Genomic DNA, 20,074 nt, shown 5'->3' with positions numbered 1-20,074 from the left:
GATAAAGAGGAAATGAGAGAACTTCTATGAAAGTCTTGGCAGCAAATGTTTCTATCCTCTCCTCTCTTTTTCTTGTAACCATGAGCCTATGCGCATTTAGGAAAAATGAGAATGTATCCTCAAAGTAATCTTGATAATGTTATCAGGTCTTGAATAATTGCCACATGCTCTTCATTTCACTGTGTGCTTAAAATTCTATTGACTTAAGAACAATAGTGAATTATTATTTTTTTTAAAAAATTGAATTCTGTTTTTACAAGTTTGGCAGGTGAAAATCCGTTCACATGACTATTGAAAAATTGAAAGTCAAAAAACTATAATATTGACAGGTCTATAAAATTATGAGTTTTTAATGGATCAGTCATACAAGTTTTAACACATTTTCCTCAGAACTACTTAAACAAATACTTTCTATGTGTAATTGATCATGGTCTTAAAAATAAACCTTTCAAATTGTGGGTCCCTATTTTGTTTGCATACATCTGTACCTATGTATAAATATAAATATATACATGAGTATAATAAAGTAACACTTCAGACATTCAAAATCTAATAAATTATTGCTGAATTTGTAATAATGGCTTATTACTCTATAAGGTAATTATTTAATTCTGTAATTTTATATTCCTATTTGGCCATTATTTGAAATATATAAATGAAGTAAAAATACCATATTATAGAAAAGTATTATGAAAGCTTTAAAAGTTTTTCTTTTTACAGTTTGAAAACTTAAGTTTTCAAGCCTAACCTTGTGCTGGACATTTTGTCTCTTTTATTAGACTGCCTGCTTTTCACTATAGATGGTAACAGATAAATAGTGCTGAATGTCAGGTTTGAAATTACTATGCTGAAATCCCTCTACTAAGCATATTCCCAGAGAAAACTGTATTTCAAAAAGATACATGCACCCTAATATTCATCGCAGCACTGTTTACAAGAGCCAGGACATGGAAGCAGCCTAGATGTCCATCAGTAGAGGAGTGGATACAGAAGATGTAGTACATTTATGAATGGAATATTACTTGGCCATAAAAAGGAATGAAATTGAGTCATTTGTGGAGATGTGGATGAGCCTAGAGACTGTCATACAGAGTGAATTAAGTCAGAAAGAGAAAAACAAATATTGTATGTTAACCCATATATGTGGAATCTAGAAAAGATGGTATAATTGATCCTATTTGCAAGGCAGAAATAGAAACACAGACATAGGGCACAGATGTATGGGTACCAAGTGAGAAAAGGAGAGGTGAACTTTTACTGGCACCATAGTTTTGCCTTTCCAGATGAACTTCTTTCACTTAGTAATATGCATTTAAGTTTCCTCCATGATTTTTCATGGCTTAATAGCTCATTTCTTTTTAGCACTGAATAATATTTTATTGTCTGAATGTGCCACGGTTTTTTATCCGTTCACCTATTGAAGGACATCTTGGTTACTTCCAAGTTGTAGCAATTATGAATAAAGCTGCTGTAAGCATCTGTGTGCAGATTTTTGTGTGGACATCACTTTTCAACTCCTTTGGATAAATACCAGGAAGCACGATTGCTGGATCATGTAGTAAGATCAATAATATTTTAATTGCAGCTGCAGAAGCTCGAGGTGGAAAAAATCGTGCCAGTGGCTCAGATGAAGAACAAGAAGGGACCAGTGCAATTAATCAGAATGTGGCATTGGCTATAGCTGGAAATTTTAATTTGAAGACAAGTGGAACAATGTTGTCTTCCCTGGTATGTTGGTCCACATTTCTCCTGTTTATTTTTCATTTTGTGTCTTTTCCCATCTATTAATGGATGTGTTCCTCAATTCACCTACCAGAACCCAGGATAGACCAGGCAGTGAGGTTTCTGCCGTATTGCTCAATGCTGGAAGAAATCGTGTGAGGCTAGCAGTTGAGAAGGAAAATGACACAGGTGAGGTAACACAGAGTCAGACAGGATTCTGACAGCGGCAAGAGCCTCACAGAACAAATTCAGGTGATTTCAGTAGTGTTAAGTTCAAGGTTTGGAAAACCAAGAAAGATGAACTTGGAAAATCTGAGATATTGCAAAGGAGATCAAACCAAGGATCCCTCAGGTGGGAGGCTTGCACTCTGTGGAGTCTACCTCTGTCCCTTGCTGAGCTCTGACAATCCCTTTGCCAAGACAGAGCTACATTCTCCAGCTTAATTTAAGTTTGCGTTTCAGTGTAGCATTCATATCTGCAGAGAACTCAACCCAGTTCTTTCCTGGGAAGACAGCCTCTCAACCTGTAATTCTGCTGTGCTGAGTGACTGTCTTCTCTTCCCTCTAGCACTCCCCGATTCCCACCCCGCCCCGACACACACCCATAAGAGTTGAAGGACAAGAGGTGAAAAAGAGAAAAGACATGGAGAGTTGACATTACTCATCCTACAGCTGAACAAATCTGATGTGCTTTCTGACCTCCTCTACCTTTCTAATACCCATCTTACCAAAATTGGGTGCTTAGGTGGTATGCGCCTTTACATTCTTGTTTGTCTCCAACAGAGAAACTCAAAAGTCCAAGGCTCACCTCTTAGAAGATATTTCCTATGAAGTTATAATACATTTAAAAATATTACTTCTTCTTGTGGTCATACTCAGAAAAACTAAAGTTAGAGTAGCTTTGTAAGCCCTATCCTCCCCATTCAAACCTACCATTCCCCTCACATATGAACTAACACCTCTCTGCAGCTTCACTCCTACATTCCGCTGGATATTAGCTACGCCACGTGAATCACATCTTGTCCTTTGTGTTGTTTGGATGAGTGACAGAGAGTGTGCTCAACACTCTAAAATGAACACTTGTGGCCAAAGCATGAGAGCAAATAGCCTAAGCCCCCACACCCTGTCCCCAGGAAAACATAAATTGTTGTTGAAGTACTGTTCTAAAAGACTCCACTGAATTATGTATTTAATTCATTTGCTGAACAGTTCATGACCCTTACACTTTGGACTCTGACAAAAAAGCTAAATCTTGACTAGTTAGGGTATTTTGGGAACCAAGCCAGGGTAGTTATCTGCTATAAATCCAACCCTGCAGTTTCTGATGTGAAGGAGATATACTTGATTTTAGCAGCTTGGAAGCCCTTGTGGATTACTGAGATTGGGTCGGGGAGGGCATGGTCAAGGTCCAGGGCAGACCACCAGACCACACTGCTCCTGAAACAGACCGCTGCTGCTGCGTCGCTTCAGTCATGTCCTACTCTGCGACCCCATAGATGGCAGCCCACCAGGCTCCCCTGTCCCGGGGATTCTCCAGGCAAGAACACTGGAGTGGGTTGCCATTTCCTTCTCCAATGCATGAAAGTGAAGTCGCTCAGTCGTGTTGGACTCTTAGTGACCCCATAGACTGCAGCCTACCAGGCTCCTCCGTTCATGAGATTGTCCAGGCAGGAGAACTGGAGTGGGGTACCATTGCCTTCTCCGGCTCCTGAACAGAGGGTGTCCACAAGTAGACATAGCTGAAAGCCTCGTTAGAATACTGCCCCAGACCAGCCCCTTTTCCCAGCAGCCCAGCTCAAAGAACACAGCTTCCACTGCCGGGAGAAGGTAGAGTTCCCCTAAAGGGACCCCCAGCCCAGGAAGAAGTACAGACACTGTGTCCTAGGAAACCAGCATTCCTTTCATTGTGTCTGCTGCTCAGCTTCTTCCCTTGCATCCACCTCCCAATCTGCCTCCTTCCAGCCCTACAAGCAGTACAACATGCTGAACGCTGACACGACCCGGAACCTCATGATCTGCTTCCTGTGGATCATGAAAAACGCGGACCAGAGCCTCCTTAGGAGGTGGATTGCCGACCTGCCGTCCATGCAGCTAAACAGGATTTTAGATCTCCTTTTCATCTGTGTCTCATGTTTTGAATACAAGGTATCTCTCAAGTTCTGTCTTGTCACTGTTCCCCCTCTGTTTGGGCAATGGCAGCATCCTTAATTTTGTCTTATTTCTGTATTAAAGTCTATAAGCTATTTGCATGTCCGTAACCTATCTAGATATGATAATTCTACCGGGAAAGGATCTCTGTCTTCTTCAGAGAGAATGTCATTCCCGCTGACAGAATTTCAGCCAGAGGATCCCCCAGAACAGGGTGTCTGTGTAGCATATGTCCAAACTGGCTGATGTCACCGTGGGGTGTTCTGTCTTTAGGATTCTCCCCGTGAACAGAGAACTCCCCAAACTTAATGAACTCCTGCCTCTGTCCTGTCCAGGGAAAACAGAGTTCTGACAAAGTCAGTACCCAAGTTCTGCAGAAGTCGAGGGATGTCAAGGCCAGGCTGGAAGAGGCTTTGCTCCGTGGGGAAGGGGCCCGAGGGGAGATGATGCGGCGCTGCCGGACTCCAGGTGTGTTGGGTCAGCCCTTCCCTGCTGTCCGTCAGCAGAGTTTGGTACCCTTTGTCGGAATGAGCATCCTCCCCACATGATGAGTAGACACCATCATTTTCTTAACACGTTGTGGTAATAGAGACAAGCAGATTCTGGGATTTGGCGCACGATAAATGTGATATTAGCTGCATTCCTCTAAGGGAAAGCTCCTTTTCTGAGATCACAGGAGCCCTGAAAATGTCCTCAGATGGCATCTTCTGTTTAAAACTTACTGGTGGTAAAAGATCCCATCCAAGAATATGAGTCGTGGGATGGTGAATGGTGTCTCCCTCACTTCTCCCTGGGATATTTGAAGAGTCTATGTAGATAGTCCTACTGGATAGTTCTGGTTCCAAGATCATCTCCTCAAGTCATGCAGGGTTTACTAGAGTAGGTCCAGTCCCCTCCTGCAGTGGTCTTAGAGGGTCCTACCCCACAGTCTGAGAGTAATCTCCAAAAGGCTGAGTTCTTCTCTTTAGGGCATATCAGCCTTATCCATTGTGCTCAAGGAAAACAAAGTGATGGTTCCTGCTCTTCAGTGGGACACAGTGGCAGGGAACTTGGAAGGAGCTGAGCTTCTCAGGGGTGGTTGGGCACCCCTTTTCAACACCAGCACTCTTCGTAAATAAATAATTTGGTGAGAAACCCTTGTTTCACTAGAACCCTGTGTCCATGGGAGGAGATGTGCTTGCCAACACTCCAGAAAGGCTTCTGAGGTCTAGCCTGTCAATCAAAGAGCAGACTAACCCATCCCAGACTTGGTTGTGAGTTTGGCCTCCCACCAGCACCAGCATGGATTCTAATTATCTGGAGAAACAGCACTGAGTCCCCTCAGTTGAGCTTGTTACAGAACTTCTGGTTATCTTGCTACTACTGCTAATCAAATTCCTGTTGTGCATTTCTTAACTCCTAGGGAATGACCGATTTCCAGGCCTAAATGAAAATTTGAGATGGAGGAAAGAGCAGACACATTGGCGGCAAGCTAATGAGAAGCTAGATAAGTAAGTCACTCAGCAGCTTTGTGCCACTTTTACCTAAAGTTCAAAACGATTTTTCCCAGACTACTTGTGTTACTGAAACAACTACATCCTTCCAAGGGTAAGAAAATGAAACATCATTACCTATATACATTTAGCTCATCCAGGGTTCCAGGATAATCAGTGGTATAAAAAGTTATGATTTCCAGCTCTTAAACATTTATCACATTAATAAGCATTTAAAGAAAACTAATGTTTAGCAATCTCAGCTATCTAAACAAAGGCTGCTGATGAGGCAGGACAGGGTAGCCAGAACCACTTCATTTCAATCCATATTTCCACTCCAGAAATGTGTACAAAGATGTATATTCAGGGATATTTATGTCAGCATTACATAAATTTGAAAAAAAAATTGTTGTTTAGTCACTAAGTCTTGTTCAACTCTTTGCAACCACATGGACTGTAGCCTGCCAGGTTCCTCTGTCCATGGGATTTCCCAGGCAAGAATACTGCAGTGGGTTGCTATTTCCTCCTCTAGGGGATCTTCCTGAGCCAGGGATCGAACCCGAGTCTCATGTGTCTCCCAAGTCTCAATGTGCCTGCATTGGAAGGCAGATTCTTTATTGCTGAGCCACCAGGGAAGCCCCACACAAAATTGAAACATTCTAAATGTTAAAGAAAAGGGAAATAGATAATGAAATATTAGGTTGGCGTTTAAATGTTTCCAGATCATTTTAATGATATGGGAAATGCTTTTGATTTAATGTTAACTGAACAAAGCAGACTAGACATTTGTTTTTAGAGTATAATTTTAAATCTCTACACATAGTAGATATATTTTTAAAAGACTGGAAGGAAATCTCTGTGTTGAGAATGTTTGTGAAGGATGTTTTACTTTTTATACTTTTCTGTATTTCCTACAATGAATGTGTATTATGATATATTATTATCAGAAAATAATGCTAAAGTAAAAGAAGAAAAACCTGCTTGGATTGCAATATATGCTATATCCATATTGCAATATACACTATATCCATATTGCAATATACACAACAATTTGGACCTTTGAGGGCTAAAACTAAATTGTTTGAATAGATAGCACATATTAATATCTGCTGTTCCTCTTAGCAAGAGGTAGCCTAATGAATCCTGGGGTTCACTGGCAAAACATTATGTGGCTTAAGACAGCCCCTCCCCAAATGCATACACTTGACAAGGCATACGCAGGGTATCCCCATGGTATATAAAACATCCGTTGTAAGGAGGGGTGGGGGATGAGGTGGGCTTGAGTAGCAGTGTTTTTTTATAAATAAATATGTTGCTGTCTTTGTTGTTATCACAAGAATGGATCATTCTGGTTCATTTATGGGACTTTTGGAAGTCAAGTTTATTTTAAAACATTAAGGAGATAAATATTTTTATTATATGTGTTACTTGTATAGCCCAGTTGTTCCTTTTAGGAATCGTATCCATTTGCTTTGGGTATTTTGTGCTTGTTCTAAGTTCCCTGAACTGATTTATAAACTATTGATTCTGAGAGTCTGTAAGTTTTAATTTAGGCATTGAACGCCCCCGCCCCCTCTCCAGCCCACCAACACACACAAATTAAAGAACTGTTGCATGTAGTTAGTTAACACAGAACTGCTTAGGCAGTTAGACCATCTACTCCGTGAGATTAAAAGAAGAGCCGAACAGAAAGCATGATTGCCTGGGCTGTGTAAGTGGATGTTTGGGGAAACCTTTCCCTTTTGTCACAGAAACCACACAGTACTGAGGCTTTCCATACAGGGCACACCAAACCCCTCCAGGTCAAGTCAGCCCTGAGCTGCGTTTTGGGCTGCTTGTTACCAGAGGTAATGATTCACTTCTGATCATCTTCATGGGTGATTTTTTAAAAGAGACACCGTAGTAAATTATAACCATGCAAGTTAGCTGTTTGGAAAACTTTTGTAATCATAGCAGTGGTGTCTTTCACCTTCTTTTAGATCACTTTTCAATGATTTTGGCTCTGTTTTTTTAGAGCGGTCATTTTCAACCCAGCTGTGTATTAAAATCGCCTGGGGAGCTTTAATAGCTCCCAGTGCTCAGATGTACCCCAGGCCAGTTAATTCAGGATCTTCAGCAATGGGACCCAGAAAACAGTATGTGGTGAAAGCCCCATTTGATTCTGGTGAAATCAGATTTGAGAACCATTGTTTTGAAGAAATAGCTGATAAGCTTTTTAAATCCAGATTAATGGTGATGATGGTTGCACAATATGAGTATACTTGGGACCACTTAACTGTACACTTAAAAATGGTTAAGGTGGTAAGTTTTATGTTGTGTGTATTTTGCCACAATTTAAAAATTTGGGGAAAAAGCCCCAGATGAGGTCATGCTCGATCTGCACTGTCTGGCACAGTAGCCATGGTGGTACAGTAAGTGAAAACAGACATGCCAGATTTCGAACTTAACACAGATAAAAGAATGCAAAATATCTCATTAATACATTTTATTGTGATTACACATCAGCAATATTTTTGGTATATTGGGTTCAGTAAAATATATTAACATTCATTTCACCAGTGTGGCTACCTCAAAATAGAAAATGACACAAGTAACCCCCCATTATGTTTCTGTTAAATAGCTGTGCTCTAAATCTAAACCTACCAGTAAATTAATAAAAAGAAACTTTTCTGTTTCACTTATTTACATAAATATTGTCATTTGGAGAATGAGGAAAAAGTATAGAGCAGCTTGGGACCACAGAGCCTATCCTAGGCATGAAAACATGTAAAACATAGAAAGTGTTAATTCTGAGTCCTCAATGGTACATAAGCAACAGCAATGCCCCCATCATTGGGTAAAGGGACTTGAGCACAGCTAAGTGATGATCTTGGACCAAGACTTTTGAGCTCATATCAGGGTGCCCCAGCCCCTATGGCAACACTTTAGCCACTGGGACATCTTGAGAGAGTCAGTTCTTCACACTTCCCTTTGCTGGCCACTAACTTTGAAGATATGAAATTTCTCTTTCCAGATTCACTTGAAATTTATGAGAACGGATGAATTAATACATAAAATGCTCTGATTCCTTTAAAAAAAGAACCTAATAGAAAAGCAGCACTAGGTAATTTCCCATTCCCTAGGGGATAATAAACACTGACATCTAGCAGGAAGTGAGATGGTGTGCCCGACAGGAATGCAGCCTTGCTTCCCATTGGAAAAAGACAAAAGGCCCGTACTTGACTCTGCAACCCCAAAGCAGTCTTTGGAAAGTCAGGACACTGACTCTTGCCTGACCACATCTGAAACATCATCCTTTCCTAATCCAGCAGCATCGTGATTAGCCAAATTCACGACAAACCCAGTCTCACTTCCTCTAGCTTGTTGCAGAGGCCTTCTGGCTCAGGTTGAGAGATGATTCTCACAGGTGAAATGCAAGAATGACCCTCAAGCTTTAAGCAACAATCTGATTGGCTGGCCTAATTGCTAGTAATAACCAATAATTGCTTTTCTACCCATTTGTTATTTTTATAATTGTCATCATTCTTCATAATAGTGGGGATGCGGATGACCGGGAGGCTCTACCTAGAAACTCTTTTAACCAGGCTCCAATTACACAAGGTACCTATATTCCTTAGTTGCCAGTGACCAGCTGCTTTGTTTTCACTCCTAGATTGACTCTTCAGAAGATTTCTTTACACTTGGCATATGGATTACCATCATCAGGAAATGACCAGATTTGATGTACACTTTAATTTGACCTCTTTTTGTTTCTTAGAACAAAGGCAGAGTTAGATCAAGAAGCCTTGATCAGTGGCAATCTGGCTACAGAAGCAAATTTAATCATCCTTGATATGCAGGAAAACATTATCCAGGTGAGGAACAAACTCCTGATCTGTTCAACATGAATATGTCCACTGGAATTTAATAAGAATCCTTTATAGAAAATTGAGAAAAAATAAGCATGATGAAAATGCTTTTTGTTTAATGAAGTCAGGAAGTTTACTATTTACAGTAAAAGTGAGTTACTCAGGTGCATCCAACTCTTTGTGATCCCATGGACTGTGCAGTCCTTGGAATTCTCCAGGCCAGAATACTGGAATGGATAGCCTTTTCCTTCTCCAGGGGATCTTCCTGACCCAGGGATCAAACTCAGGTCTCCCTCATTGTAGGTGGATTCTTTACCAGCTGAGCCACAAGGGAAGCCAGATAAAGGAAGTGAAAGTGAAAGACTATTTACAGTAGTGAAAACTATTTACAATAGCATCCAGCTTAGAAATTCCAGAAATACTCAAACAGAACATTCTTCTGGATTCATTGACTTGATGTTCACTTGGAAAGAGTTAGGTGCTTGACAGACTGACCCTCATAGTTAAATCTACTTGAGTGTATGCAAAGATTATAATGTTAGTGGTGGGCTTATAATTCAATACCTATAATAGTTGTGGTAGGTAGGTTTTTGTGGGTTTTTTTTTGCTACATCAGCCCCATTTGAATTATGGTTGATGTCTGTATGGGAGTTAAGATTATGACTGGACGAAGTAAAAAGAGTGCAAAGTGTGATTAATGATGTCTGTTTTGGACACAAATTAATGAAAAAAAATAATCTGTACCACGAATTTGCCAACCCTGCTGTAGAAAAGTATTATATCACTGTGAACTTTACAGTAATGCAGTTCACCATACTAATTTCATCTTCTAAGTGAATGTTTCCAGAAATTCTCAAGACATCTAGGTGATAACGTTTCAGTTAACCTCAGAAATGAGTCCTTACATGTTTCCAATGAAAAATCATTTATTAGAATGGATCCAGTATTGTTTCTAGGGCTAGAAAAGGAAATATCGTCAAAATACAGTTGAACCTTAGTAATCCAACTTTTGTCTCTTAAAATGTAATTATTGTATAAAAATAAAGACAAAAAGTATATGGTATCTTTGATAAATACTTGGTATCAAATACTTGGCATCACATTGATTATATCTTTATATAATACTGCTTTGAGTGCTGTCTTCTTAACATCTGTGCTCAAAATGTACTTGCAGTTTTCAAAGGCAGTTGAAAATTGTTATTGACATTGGTGGTATTAATCCTGCTGCAGGTGATACATAAGCTTCTATTTATAAATGTCCACTGCCACAAGCAGCCCCTGGGAGGCTCACAAGGAAAGCTGTGCCTTGTATACAAGGAAAAAGACCTTTCCAAAAGCTTACCCAGGATGAGGGGGAGGTGTGCTTTATAGCTTGGGTTAGTGGCCCAGAATAAGGCGTAAATCCCAAATCAGTTGGGAGTTTTGGAATTAAGTCATGTGGAAATAGGGCTTCAGCACTCCTGGTGATGTGCTATGTGCAGGATACTTTCTCAAACCCTTAAGATCATAGACCAAGAGATGGAATGTCAGCGTCACTGTGCTAATTGCCCAAAGTATCTACTTCTCTCTTCCCCTCTCAGTTCACGGGCATAGCACAGGGATACATTGATGCTGTTCTTCTCTTCCCCCAGGCTAGCTCGGCTCTGGACTGCAAAGACAGCCTTCTGGGAGGCGTGCTAAGGGTCCTTGTGAATTCTCTGAGCTGTGATCAGAGCACCACATACCTAACTCACTGCTTTGCAACACTGCGTGCTCTCATTGCCAAGGTAAACATGGGATGCTTGTTCTCTTACTCTTAATTAAAAGTTAAGATTCTCATCAGTCTAGCTTCACATTTCTTGCCTCAGGTGCACGAAAACCCGCAGACCACCACTGTGTTAAGTGACACTGAGGTAAAAGTCTTAAGTCTCGATAGGAAGGAAGCAGATACACTGATTCTGTGAGACTCACCAGTGCCTCTCACATTAGAAATGTGGGCCCATTCACTGGAGACATGAGAGTGGAAATCAATTGAGCAGATTTGTTTTTCACCTTTTTTTTTTATTAATATCTGAATGAGATTCAGTTCCTCTGCATGACTCCCATTAGTGAGTCTTACAAAATATCATATCATAAAATGCCAGAAAGTTTAGAAATAAATTTCTCATAGCCTGAAGAATATAGATTTTCCAAAAGTAAAATGGTGTATTGCAGATCTCTGTGCTCCACCCCTCAGCCCCCTCCACTTTATTGAAAATCTTGGTTGTTGACCTCTACCTGGTATCTTTTACATTTAGAAAGTGGACTCCTGGGGCTTCCCTGGTGGTCCAGTGGTTAAGACTCTGCATTTTCAGTATTTCGATCCCTGGTTGGGAAACTAAGATCCCACAAGCCATGAGACACAGCTGAAATAAAGTGGACTCTCTCTGCTCTCATCTGTCGGGATCATTTGCTCTTAGTCACCAGTAATTTCCAGGGAAACATGGGATAATTCCTTCTGAGCTGTGACTTCACCTGGCTAACCATGCAGATAATTATGTAGCCTTGATCTTAGTAAGCAGCTCCTAATGAGATCAAGTCAACTCCATGGCCTCAGTTCATCTTCTGACTCAAGTAACTCATTGTCTTTATGGAGCAGTGCATTAACTCTTCTGGGCTTTGCTTGTCCAAGCAGACATTTAATATCTCAACAGGCATCTGGTCCAGAAAGGGTATGAATGTGCCAAGTGATGTCTAATGCCACTGCGTTTCTCCTAGTTTGGCGACTTGTTGTTTGAGGAGGAAGTGGAGCAGTGTGCAGACCTGTGTCAGCGAGTGCTGCACCACTGCAGCAGCGGCATGGACATCACCCGCAGCCAAGCCTGCGCCACTCTCTACCTCCTCATGAGGTTCAGCTTTGGAGCCACCAGCGTAAGTGCTCAAGGGGACCGCGAATCAAGAGTCAGTGCAAAGCACTATGGAGGAAAAGCGTGCACTATTGCAGTTGACTTCTACCCTGTGTGAAGGGAACAATTGGACATGTAGATGGATAGCAGCCTTTTTCTGAATTTCCATCTAGAAGTAAAGTATTAAGACTGATGAATGCAGTGTTTTCCATCAGTGTGTTTCCATAAGAAATGAATGGCTATGTGTAGATTCAAGGTTGTCATCTGTGGGTGAAAAATACAACAGAATTAGGACTTTGGAAGAGCTTCTCTTGTTTCCACATTCTGATTGACTGGTGCCAGAATGACCTGTGGAAGAGAATTTGAAATGATCACTATCATCTATGGCTAAGTGTTCAGTGAAGCTTCGTAGCCTTTGGAATTCAGCCTTATTACAGCACCGTCTTAGCTGATCTAGATTTTGGTGTGCTTTTTCGCAGTTTACGTTTGTGGTCATGTTAATGAGCATGTTCAGCTGATATTCAAAGATAATTTGTTCCATGGAAGAAAGCCGGGGTCCGCAGAATGTATTAAGTGTAGCTATTGAAAATCCTTCAGGACATTTGTCAGGGCCCCTTGGAATCACCATATTTTTCCATGGGCCTAGAAGGAAAGGAGAAACAACGTCAATGCCTACCCAGAGTCCAGAAATCTCAGAAATCTTGCCCATGTAGATTCTGCTCCTCTTTGAAGTTTAAGTAAAGTTCCAAGAAGAGGAATCTTGGCACAAAAGGAGACATTCTGTGACCCAGCTGTGTAGGAACCTTTCTGCATTAATGCACAGAGCTGGCCCAGTCCTCAATGAAAATTTAAAGGGAGCTGAAAGATTTATGTCAGAGCAATACCCATTTAAACCATTTAAACAACAATATGAATCATGAGGAAAGTATGGCTCACATTTCATTGGGAAAAAAGAAATGATTGATCTTGGGTAAAGGAAACACTAGAGAGTTATTATTGTCTGGCTCTGCCTCCTCCAATTATCTACTAGCTGACTGCTTCTTGTTTGTTCCACCATTTTTCCCCTGACTCAGAACTTTGCAAGAGTAAAGATGCAAGTAACCATGTCTCTGGCATCTTTGGTGGGAAAAGCACAAGACTTTAATGAGGAGTACCTGAGAAGATCCTTGAGGACAATTTTGGCCTATGCAGAAGAGGACACAGCCATGCAGACCACTCCTTTTCCCATGCAGGTAGACCGAAGAGCATGCTTTGTCTCATACGTGGGTCTGGGATCAGCCAGTTTTAAACCTCTGTGTGTGTGTCCGACTCTTTGCGACCCCGTGGACTGTAGCCCACCAGGCTCCTCCGTCCATGGGATTCTCCAGGCAAGAATACTGGAGTGGGTTGCCATTTCCTTCTCCATATATATATATAAACATACATATATATGTGTGTGTATAAGATATATAACATATATTTTATATATATTTTATGAAATATAATTATGTCATATGATATAGATAATTGTGCAAAATATTGTCATATGCATTATATGGAACCTAAGCTGAGGTCCTAAGCTACCTCCTAGTTGTTATAAAAAGCCCTGATGTCCAGAGTACAGTTGCAGGCTTACATGTTACAAAGAACTGAAACTAATTTAACCAAAAAAGTACTGGAGAGGGAAGATAGTATAAGGATTCAGGACTAATACATGGATGTCAGAGGCCAACTCACGTATAGGCCTTGGCAGTGCCTGGACCTGCAAAGATGAAGGTCAAAGAGGATCCAGTCTAGACTTCCTCCACCTGTGATCTCTCCTATCTTAGCAAAGCCTGCTCATGACTGCCCCTTGGACTCTCAGTGCAGTCCTAACTTTCTGTTACTATGGACTACAGTGCTAAGGTTGTTTGGGGTATACACCTTTTTTTTCCTTCCAGGTGGAAGAACTTCTCTGCAATCTGAATAGCATCTTATATGACACAGTGAAAATGAGGGAATTTCAGGAAGATCCTGAGATGCTTATGGATCTCATGTACAGGTGAACTTCTCTGATGAAATCAAAAGTGTGTTACTTAAAGATCTAGGGTTTGCCACTATGGAGTTTTTATGAATATAATTATCACAGGAAATGTGGCTACACTTATTTGGCTGACAGCCAGAACTGTACTTAGAAATTGGTAGAAAATCATCATTTGGAGGGTGTTGATTCATGTACACGTTTTGAGAAAGAGTTCCCTGATTTAAAGGGAGGTATATATTTTTAACATTATTTTCTACTTACCATAGAATGAGAGAAAAGAACTATCAACTGTCACATGAATTATATCTGAAATTTTTTGCACTTACATTCAGACATGCATGTAAGTTTCATTTAGAAATCATATTTTACTCTGTAGTTTAAATTTTTGCTTTATAATCCTTGTTTTAGGAGAAACTACTTACAAAGACAAAATTGTTCTGACATGATGTCATAAGATGGTAGTATTTTTGTCTTCTGTTATTATTTTGAGATAAAGGAAAGCAAAGGAAGAAAAATTACTAGTGCTCCATTCAAATATTTATCAGTTTATCAGGTCTTTTCTTCCCCCATAAATCTTTAACTAAATGATAGCATTCTTAGGGTCCTACACACCCTAGACATGAAATAAAAACAGTTGGACTGATACATGTTTGCCTTTTCTCTTATTTTCTGAACATGCAGGCAAAACTCTCAAGGGAAAAAAAGTGTCCATACCCAATAGAAAAACAATATCACTAACCAGTTGTCTTTGAAACTTTCTAAACCCATCTTCAGAATTGCCAAGAGTTACCAGGCATCTCCTGATCTGCGTCTGACCTGGCTCCAGAACATGGCAGAGAAACACACCAAGAGGAAGTGCTACACGGAGGCCGCCATGTGCCTGGTACACGCGGCTGCTTTGGTGGCTGAATATCTGAGCATGTTGGAGGACCACAGCTACCTGCCCGTGGGCAGCGTCAGCTTTCAGGTGGGGGCAAGTTCACCTTTTCCTTTGGTGCACTGGCTCTCCTCTGGGGGCATTTGCCAATCTCTGGAAATATTTTTGGTTGTTACAGCTGAGGGTGGGAGGATGGGTACTAGTGGCATTTAATAGGTATAAAGCCAGGGATGCTGCTAAACACCCTACAATGCATAGGACAGCTCCCACCACAAAAAAGTTATCTGGCCCCCAAATATCAATATTGCCAAGGCTGAGAAGATCTGCTTTAGTGTGTTATATTTGCCTCTTCTAACAGCTTTACCGTCTTGGGTTTTTTTTTTTAATTATTATTTACAGTGAATATAGATTTGATAGGCATTTTGACATTGCTGAATACTTTCACATCCATGATTTCATTTGACCTTCTCTGTAAACCAGTGAAACAGACAAATAAGAGCAGATATTATTACTCCCGCTGTACAGATAAATTGAGAGAGCAACTTTTCTAAGGTCATTTAAACTCTTTCTCAAAGACTTATAACTGGCACAGTGTACTGACAAATGTGAAAGTATTTTTTCCAAATATTGGAGAAATTATTCCCCTCCGGGCCCATTCCTTTGATTGCACTCCCCAACTCTTTAACATCTTCCTCTCTAATCTAAAATTGAGAAAGAACCAAACAACCTGGGAAGGAAAAAAGGGCTGAATCAATACTGTCTTAGGATAAGCTGAATATCACCCATAGTTAGCAATGGGAAATTGTCTGCTAGGTCTGAAAGTTGGTTCAGGTTGCAATGTCAGTGGTCACTTGGACTGTTTTTGCTGAGTACTTTAAACAGTCTTTAGAGGAAACAAAAATTTTATGGGTACTTTTAGAGGCCTAATCCGTAGAAATGACCATCCCTGAAACCTGTAACAGTATAGTACAGAAAGAGAGCCCTTTTCAAGGCAGACTCACAAAGTCGTTTGCTTTACAAGTGTTTGGATTATTCCTGTTTGAATTTACAGGACTGATTTTATAAAAGGCTTTATTCTCATTGTTGCTCTTCAACACAGTTTTGTGATGCTGTGTGAACCAGAAAGAGGAGATAATTCAAAGTAGCTTTCCCAGGCTTAGAAAGTAAGATGCAAAAACTGCTGTTGGCAGAGCCAGGAGTTTCTGATTTCCTGAATACTGTTCACCAGGCAATCTGGGTATTACCTCATATTATTAATTCCTCCTTTCTTATGATCTTCAATACTAATAATATTTGTCATTTCATTCTCAGCAAATAAATTTTATTCTCAATTTAGAAATGTTCATTATAAAAAGCCAAAAATTTAATTCTTACCCTAAAAGCATAAAAATATCACACCTGATTTTGAATCATATAATAGTGAAGAAAGATATAAAAGCCAATTTTAGATATATTTTTTTTTGCCAAATTTATTTTGACCATTTGATATTAGCAAGGAAAAATATAAGTATTACTCTTTCAGTTCCCAGAAATCTTTGGGCTTACCACTTAATATGGAATTATATCATCCTTTTGTCTTGTTTCATTAACTAAACTATTACTTATAAACTTTAATGCCTTTTCCCCATTTACTGTATTTTATTTTATATTTATCACTTAAATATTAATGGCATTTAATTATTGTTTCATGTTTAGTAAGCCTTGCAATTCTTATTTCACCTAGAATTCTATTGCTTATAGTAAGTCATATCAAGGTGAGTAGAACAGTTATTCTAGAAACAACAGAAAAACTCCATGTTGTCCCTATGTGGGGGCATATAGCTCTATTTTTTCATAGATCTTTATTCACTTATCCATTCTTTTAGGTGATACTTGTTGAGCATTTATTTTGTCCTCACGAACTTTACAGTAATTCCAGCCAGAGAGTGACATCATATAGCTAATTCTTCCAATTCTTATTCAATTACAATTATGATAACTGCTGTAATAAAGAGGTACAAGAAAGTGTGAGTATTTATCACGTGACCCAGCTTGGGGGCCATGGAATGTTCAGAAAGACAAGGAAGGGGAAGGGGAAGCAGAAGGAACTGTGAAGAATGAGGTCTTCAACACACAGAACATGGTGAGAAGAGAAGCCAAATTACCCTGATGCTTATGAACCAAGTCTCCTTTCTCTCGAATGAGACATAGCAAATCTTTTAGGAAATGTGTGCTTGCACATGGCAGAAAACCTAACCCAGACTGACCTAAGGTAGAAATGGAACTTATCAGCTTACATGTAAGAGATGAGTCTGGAGTAGCACCTGCCAAACTGGACCTAGGGGCCCAAACAATGTCATCAGACCTCAGTGTCATCATCACTTCCAGTCTCTGCTTTCTGTTATGTCAGCTCAGCTTCTTTCTTCACTGGCTTCCCACACTCATTGAGACATATTTGTTCACATGTGCCTCGGTTCAAGTCCAGGAGAGTAGAGAAATGCCTTATTTCCAGAAGCTGCATTGACCATCTCAGTGCATCTGTTGGTTCTGACCAGGTCATGTGCTCATCTCTGAACCAATCATAGTGGCCAGAGACATGGAATGCTATGATTGGCTGGACGAGAGTTGAGGTCCACACCTGGAGTTATGGATGGTTTCCCAGGAGGCTTTACTTTATAGAAGGATGAAGGAATTTGGGGCAGCATTAACAACAGATGTCCAGTGTTGGTTTCTTAAATGCTGTGTGCTTTAGTTTTCAACCTTGTTCTGCTCCAATAAAATTGAAATTTTGGAAAGGAATTATAAACTGGAGATAAATAAATCTGTGCAAGGAAAATAACCCTGAGGCCACTGAATTCCAAGGAGCTGAGATCGTTGAATCTGTGCCCCAGAGTGCAGTATTTATTCCACAAATGTAGATATGTCTACATTCTTAGATACTGATGTTACTTTTACCTCCCTGATTCTGAAGCCAGAAAAGTCTGCCCAGAATCTTTTCCCTGTGACTACAGCTAATAAGACTGCTGCTGCTGCTGCTAAGTCACTTCAGTCGTGTCTGACTCTGTGCGACCCCATAGACAGTAGTCCACCAGGCTCCCCATCCCTGGGATTCTCCAGGCAAGAACACTGGAGTGGACTGCCGTTTCCTTCTCCAGTGCATGAAAGTGAAAAGTGAAACAAGTCGCTCAGTCATGTCCTACTCTTCGCGACCCCATGGACTGCAGCCCACCAGGCTCCTCTGTCCATGGGATTTTCCAGGCGAGAGTACTGGAGTGGGGTGCCATTTCCTTCTCTGGCTAATAAGACTGCATAACTGCAAATATACTCCTCTACGTGTGGACAATTGCATCCAATACTAACAGGATTCGTTTCTTGGGTCATTAGATTTTTTCAACGAAATCTCTTGGACCTTCTGTTATTTCTAGTTCAGAAACATCATAGTAGAAAGACCAGGTTTGAAAAAAGACTGGTCACAAAAAGTTCTGAGAGTCTCCTGTATTCCCAAAACTACCTTATAAGAAGATACAGGACTGGAGCAACTCTATCTGCCTTGACGCTCAGGATGAGTCACTCGATCATGCTAGCCAGGCCAACAAGAGGCAGACAGATTTTACTTCAGTAGCCAACCCTGGTCAATTGATAGTGGTTGATTGGAGTACCATACTGAGAGGAATTTTGAAAAAAGCTTCAGGAAAAAGAGTACTATAGTTAATCAGTTCTGTCTGCTATGAGTCTAGACGTATGAGGAAATAGCATGTGTGCTACCTGTTTGCCAGCCCTAAGCTACAAAGGTTTCCAGTTTTTTTTAATGTTCCATGTGCATTTTTTCTATATCCATGAGACAGATTGAAGAAAATGATTCTTGGCCTGTCAAAAGTATGAGAGTCCCTGCCAGAGCCAGAACTGAGGTGAGGTGAGCAAGGCATGTAAAGTGCAGAATTTAAGGAAGCACTCACTCTCGGGGTCCAGCAGGTTCCAGGTCATATCTTAGAGAATCCTGAGAGTGTTTCCTAAATGTTATGACCTGGGGTTTTCACCTTGCTAACCCTAGCCCTGGACCTGATCACTGCATTCTCTGTGAGAGACTTTCAGCTTTATGGTTTATGTAAAAAGAAAAGTGTGTAGAGAGGAACAAAATGTTTGAGGGGAGAGGAAAAAAAACCAGTAACTGCTGCATTGTCATAAAGACTCCCATAAAGAAGGCCTTCTCATTTGCAGTTGTCATGTGATATTATGACTGTTCACCTACAAGCCAAGTCAGTAGTAGCAAGTACTTTAGAGTTTCACTCAGCTGGTGAAACAAGGAGTCTAATTAACTTTTTAAAAAGTTAATTTTAAAAACCACAATCCCTGCTGAATGTCCCTTAGGGTCCTTTCTCTAAAGCAACTCAGCTGTTGTTACGTTGAGGTAAGTGTCCTTTCTGTATCTGCCAATGGTTAAAAAGAAAAGAAAATCTTGAGTTTTGAAGGCCAGTGGTTCTACATGTTCTTTCAAAATGAGTGGCAGTCAGAGGCTGTTCTAGATGGAATTACAGACCTTTTACAGTCATACAAGGTGAGGCTATTGGAGTGATGGCTTCCTCATCCCTACCATGGACTCCTGTGATGCCTTGTTAGTCAGGTTCCCCAATTCTCTGGGCTCATACTACGTTCTCTTACAGAATATTTCTTCCAACGTGCTGGAGGAGTCTGCCGTCTCTGATGACACCCTGTCGCCTGATGAGGATGGGGTGTGCTCCGGCCGGTACTTCACGGAGAGTGGCCTGGTGGGCCTACTGGAGCAGGCGGCCGAGCTCTTCAGCACGGTCAGTACACACCACCCTCTGGGTCGCCACAGGCAGCCTGAACTTCAGTGCTGGTGCCCCGTGTGTGGGTTTTAGTGCCCAGCCAGTCAGTTCCACTTCATGATGACACCACGTGCAAGATGCACAGGGCACGGGAGGGGCCGGAGGACTTTGATGTATGTAAATTGGCTCAGCTCTCAAGGAGGTGAGAAAGCCTTTCATCACTGCAATATTCTGGCTTTCACTACATGCTCATTAGCTGGGCAGCAGTTTCACAGTATTATTTCCATTTAATAGAGGTGGAAACTAAGCCACAGCAAGGTGAAACGGCTTGCCCAGGCTTACACCATAAATCACAAGGCATGTTCTCATTCTCTC

General features: G+C 40.8%; 1 protein-coding gene across 2 annotated transcripts in view; it reads left to right on the top strand.

Annotated features, from left to right (window-relative positions):
- The window catches only part of DOCK8 (dedicator of cytokinesis 8), a 158,493-nt gene that overhangs the window by 116,570 nt on the left and 21,849 nt on the right, over nucleotides 1-20,074 (top strand). For both annotated transcript variants that reach the window (XM_068974285.1, XM_068974284.1), the window contains 11 exons: nucleotides 1,586-1,728; nucleotides 3,685-3,867; nucleotides 4,206-4,338; nucleotides 5,273-5,360; nucleotides 9,100-9,196; nucleotides 10,822-10,956; nucleotides 11,927-12,079; nucleotides 13,128-13,286; nucleotides 13,974-14,074; nucleotides 14,831-15,023; nucleotides 19,574-19,717. In XM_068974285.1, the coding sequence (XP_068830386.1) occupies nucleotides 1,586-1,728; nucleotides 3,685-3,867; nucleotides 4,206-4,338; nucleotides 5,273-5,360; nucleotides 9,100-9,196; nucleotides 10,822-10,956; nucleotides 11,927-12,079; nucleotides 13,128-13,286; nucleotides 13,974-14,074; nucleotides 14,831-15,023; nucleotides 19,574-19,717 (1,529 nt within the window). The remainder of the gene's footprint in view (nucleotides 1-1,585; nucleotides 1,729-3,684; nucleotides 3,868-4,205; nucleotides 4,339-5,272; nucleotides 5,361-9,099; nucleotides 9,197-10,821; nucleotides 10,957-11,926; nucleotides 12,080-13,127; nucleotides 13,287-13,973; nucleotides 14,075-14,830; nucleotides 15,024-19,573; nucleotides 19,718-20,074) is intronic.

This window comes from Capricornis sumatraensis, chromosome 6 (assembly GCF_032405125.1).
Source record: "Capricornis sumatraensis isolate serow.1 chromosome 6, serow.2, whole genome shotgun sequence".
Lineage (NCBI taxonomy): Eukaryota > Metazoa > Chordata > Mammalia > Artiodactyla > Bovidae > Capricornis > Capricornis sumatraensis.
This window is presented reverse-complemented; position numbering and strand designations above follow the sequence as displayed.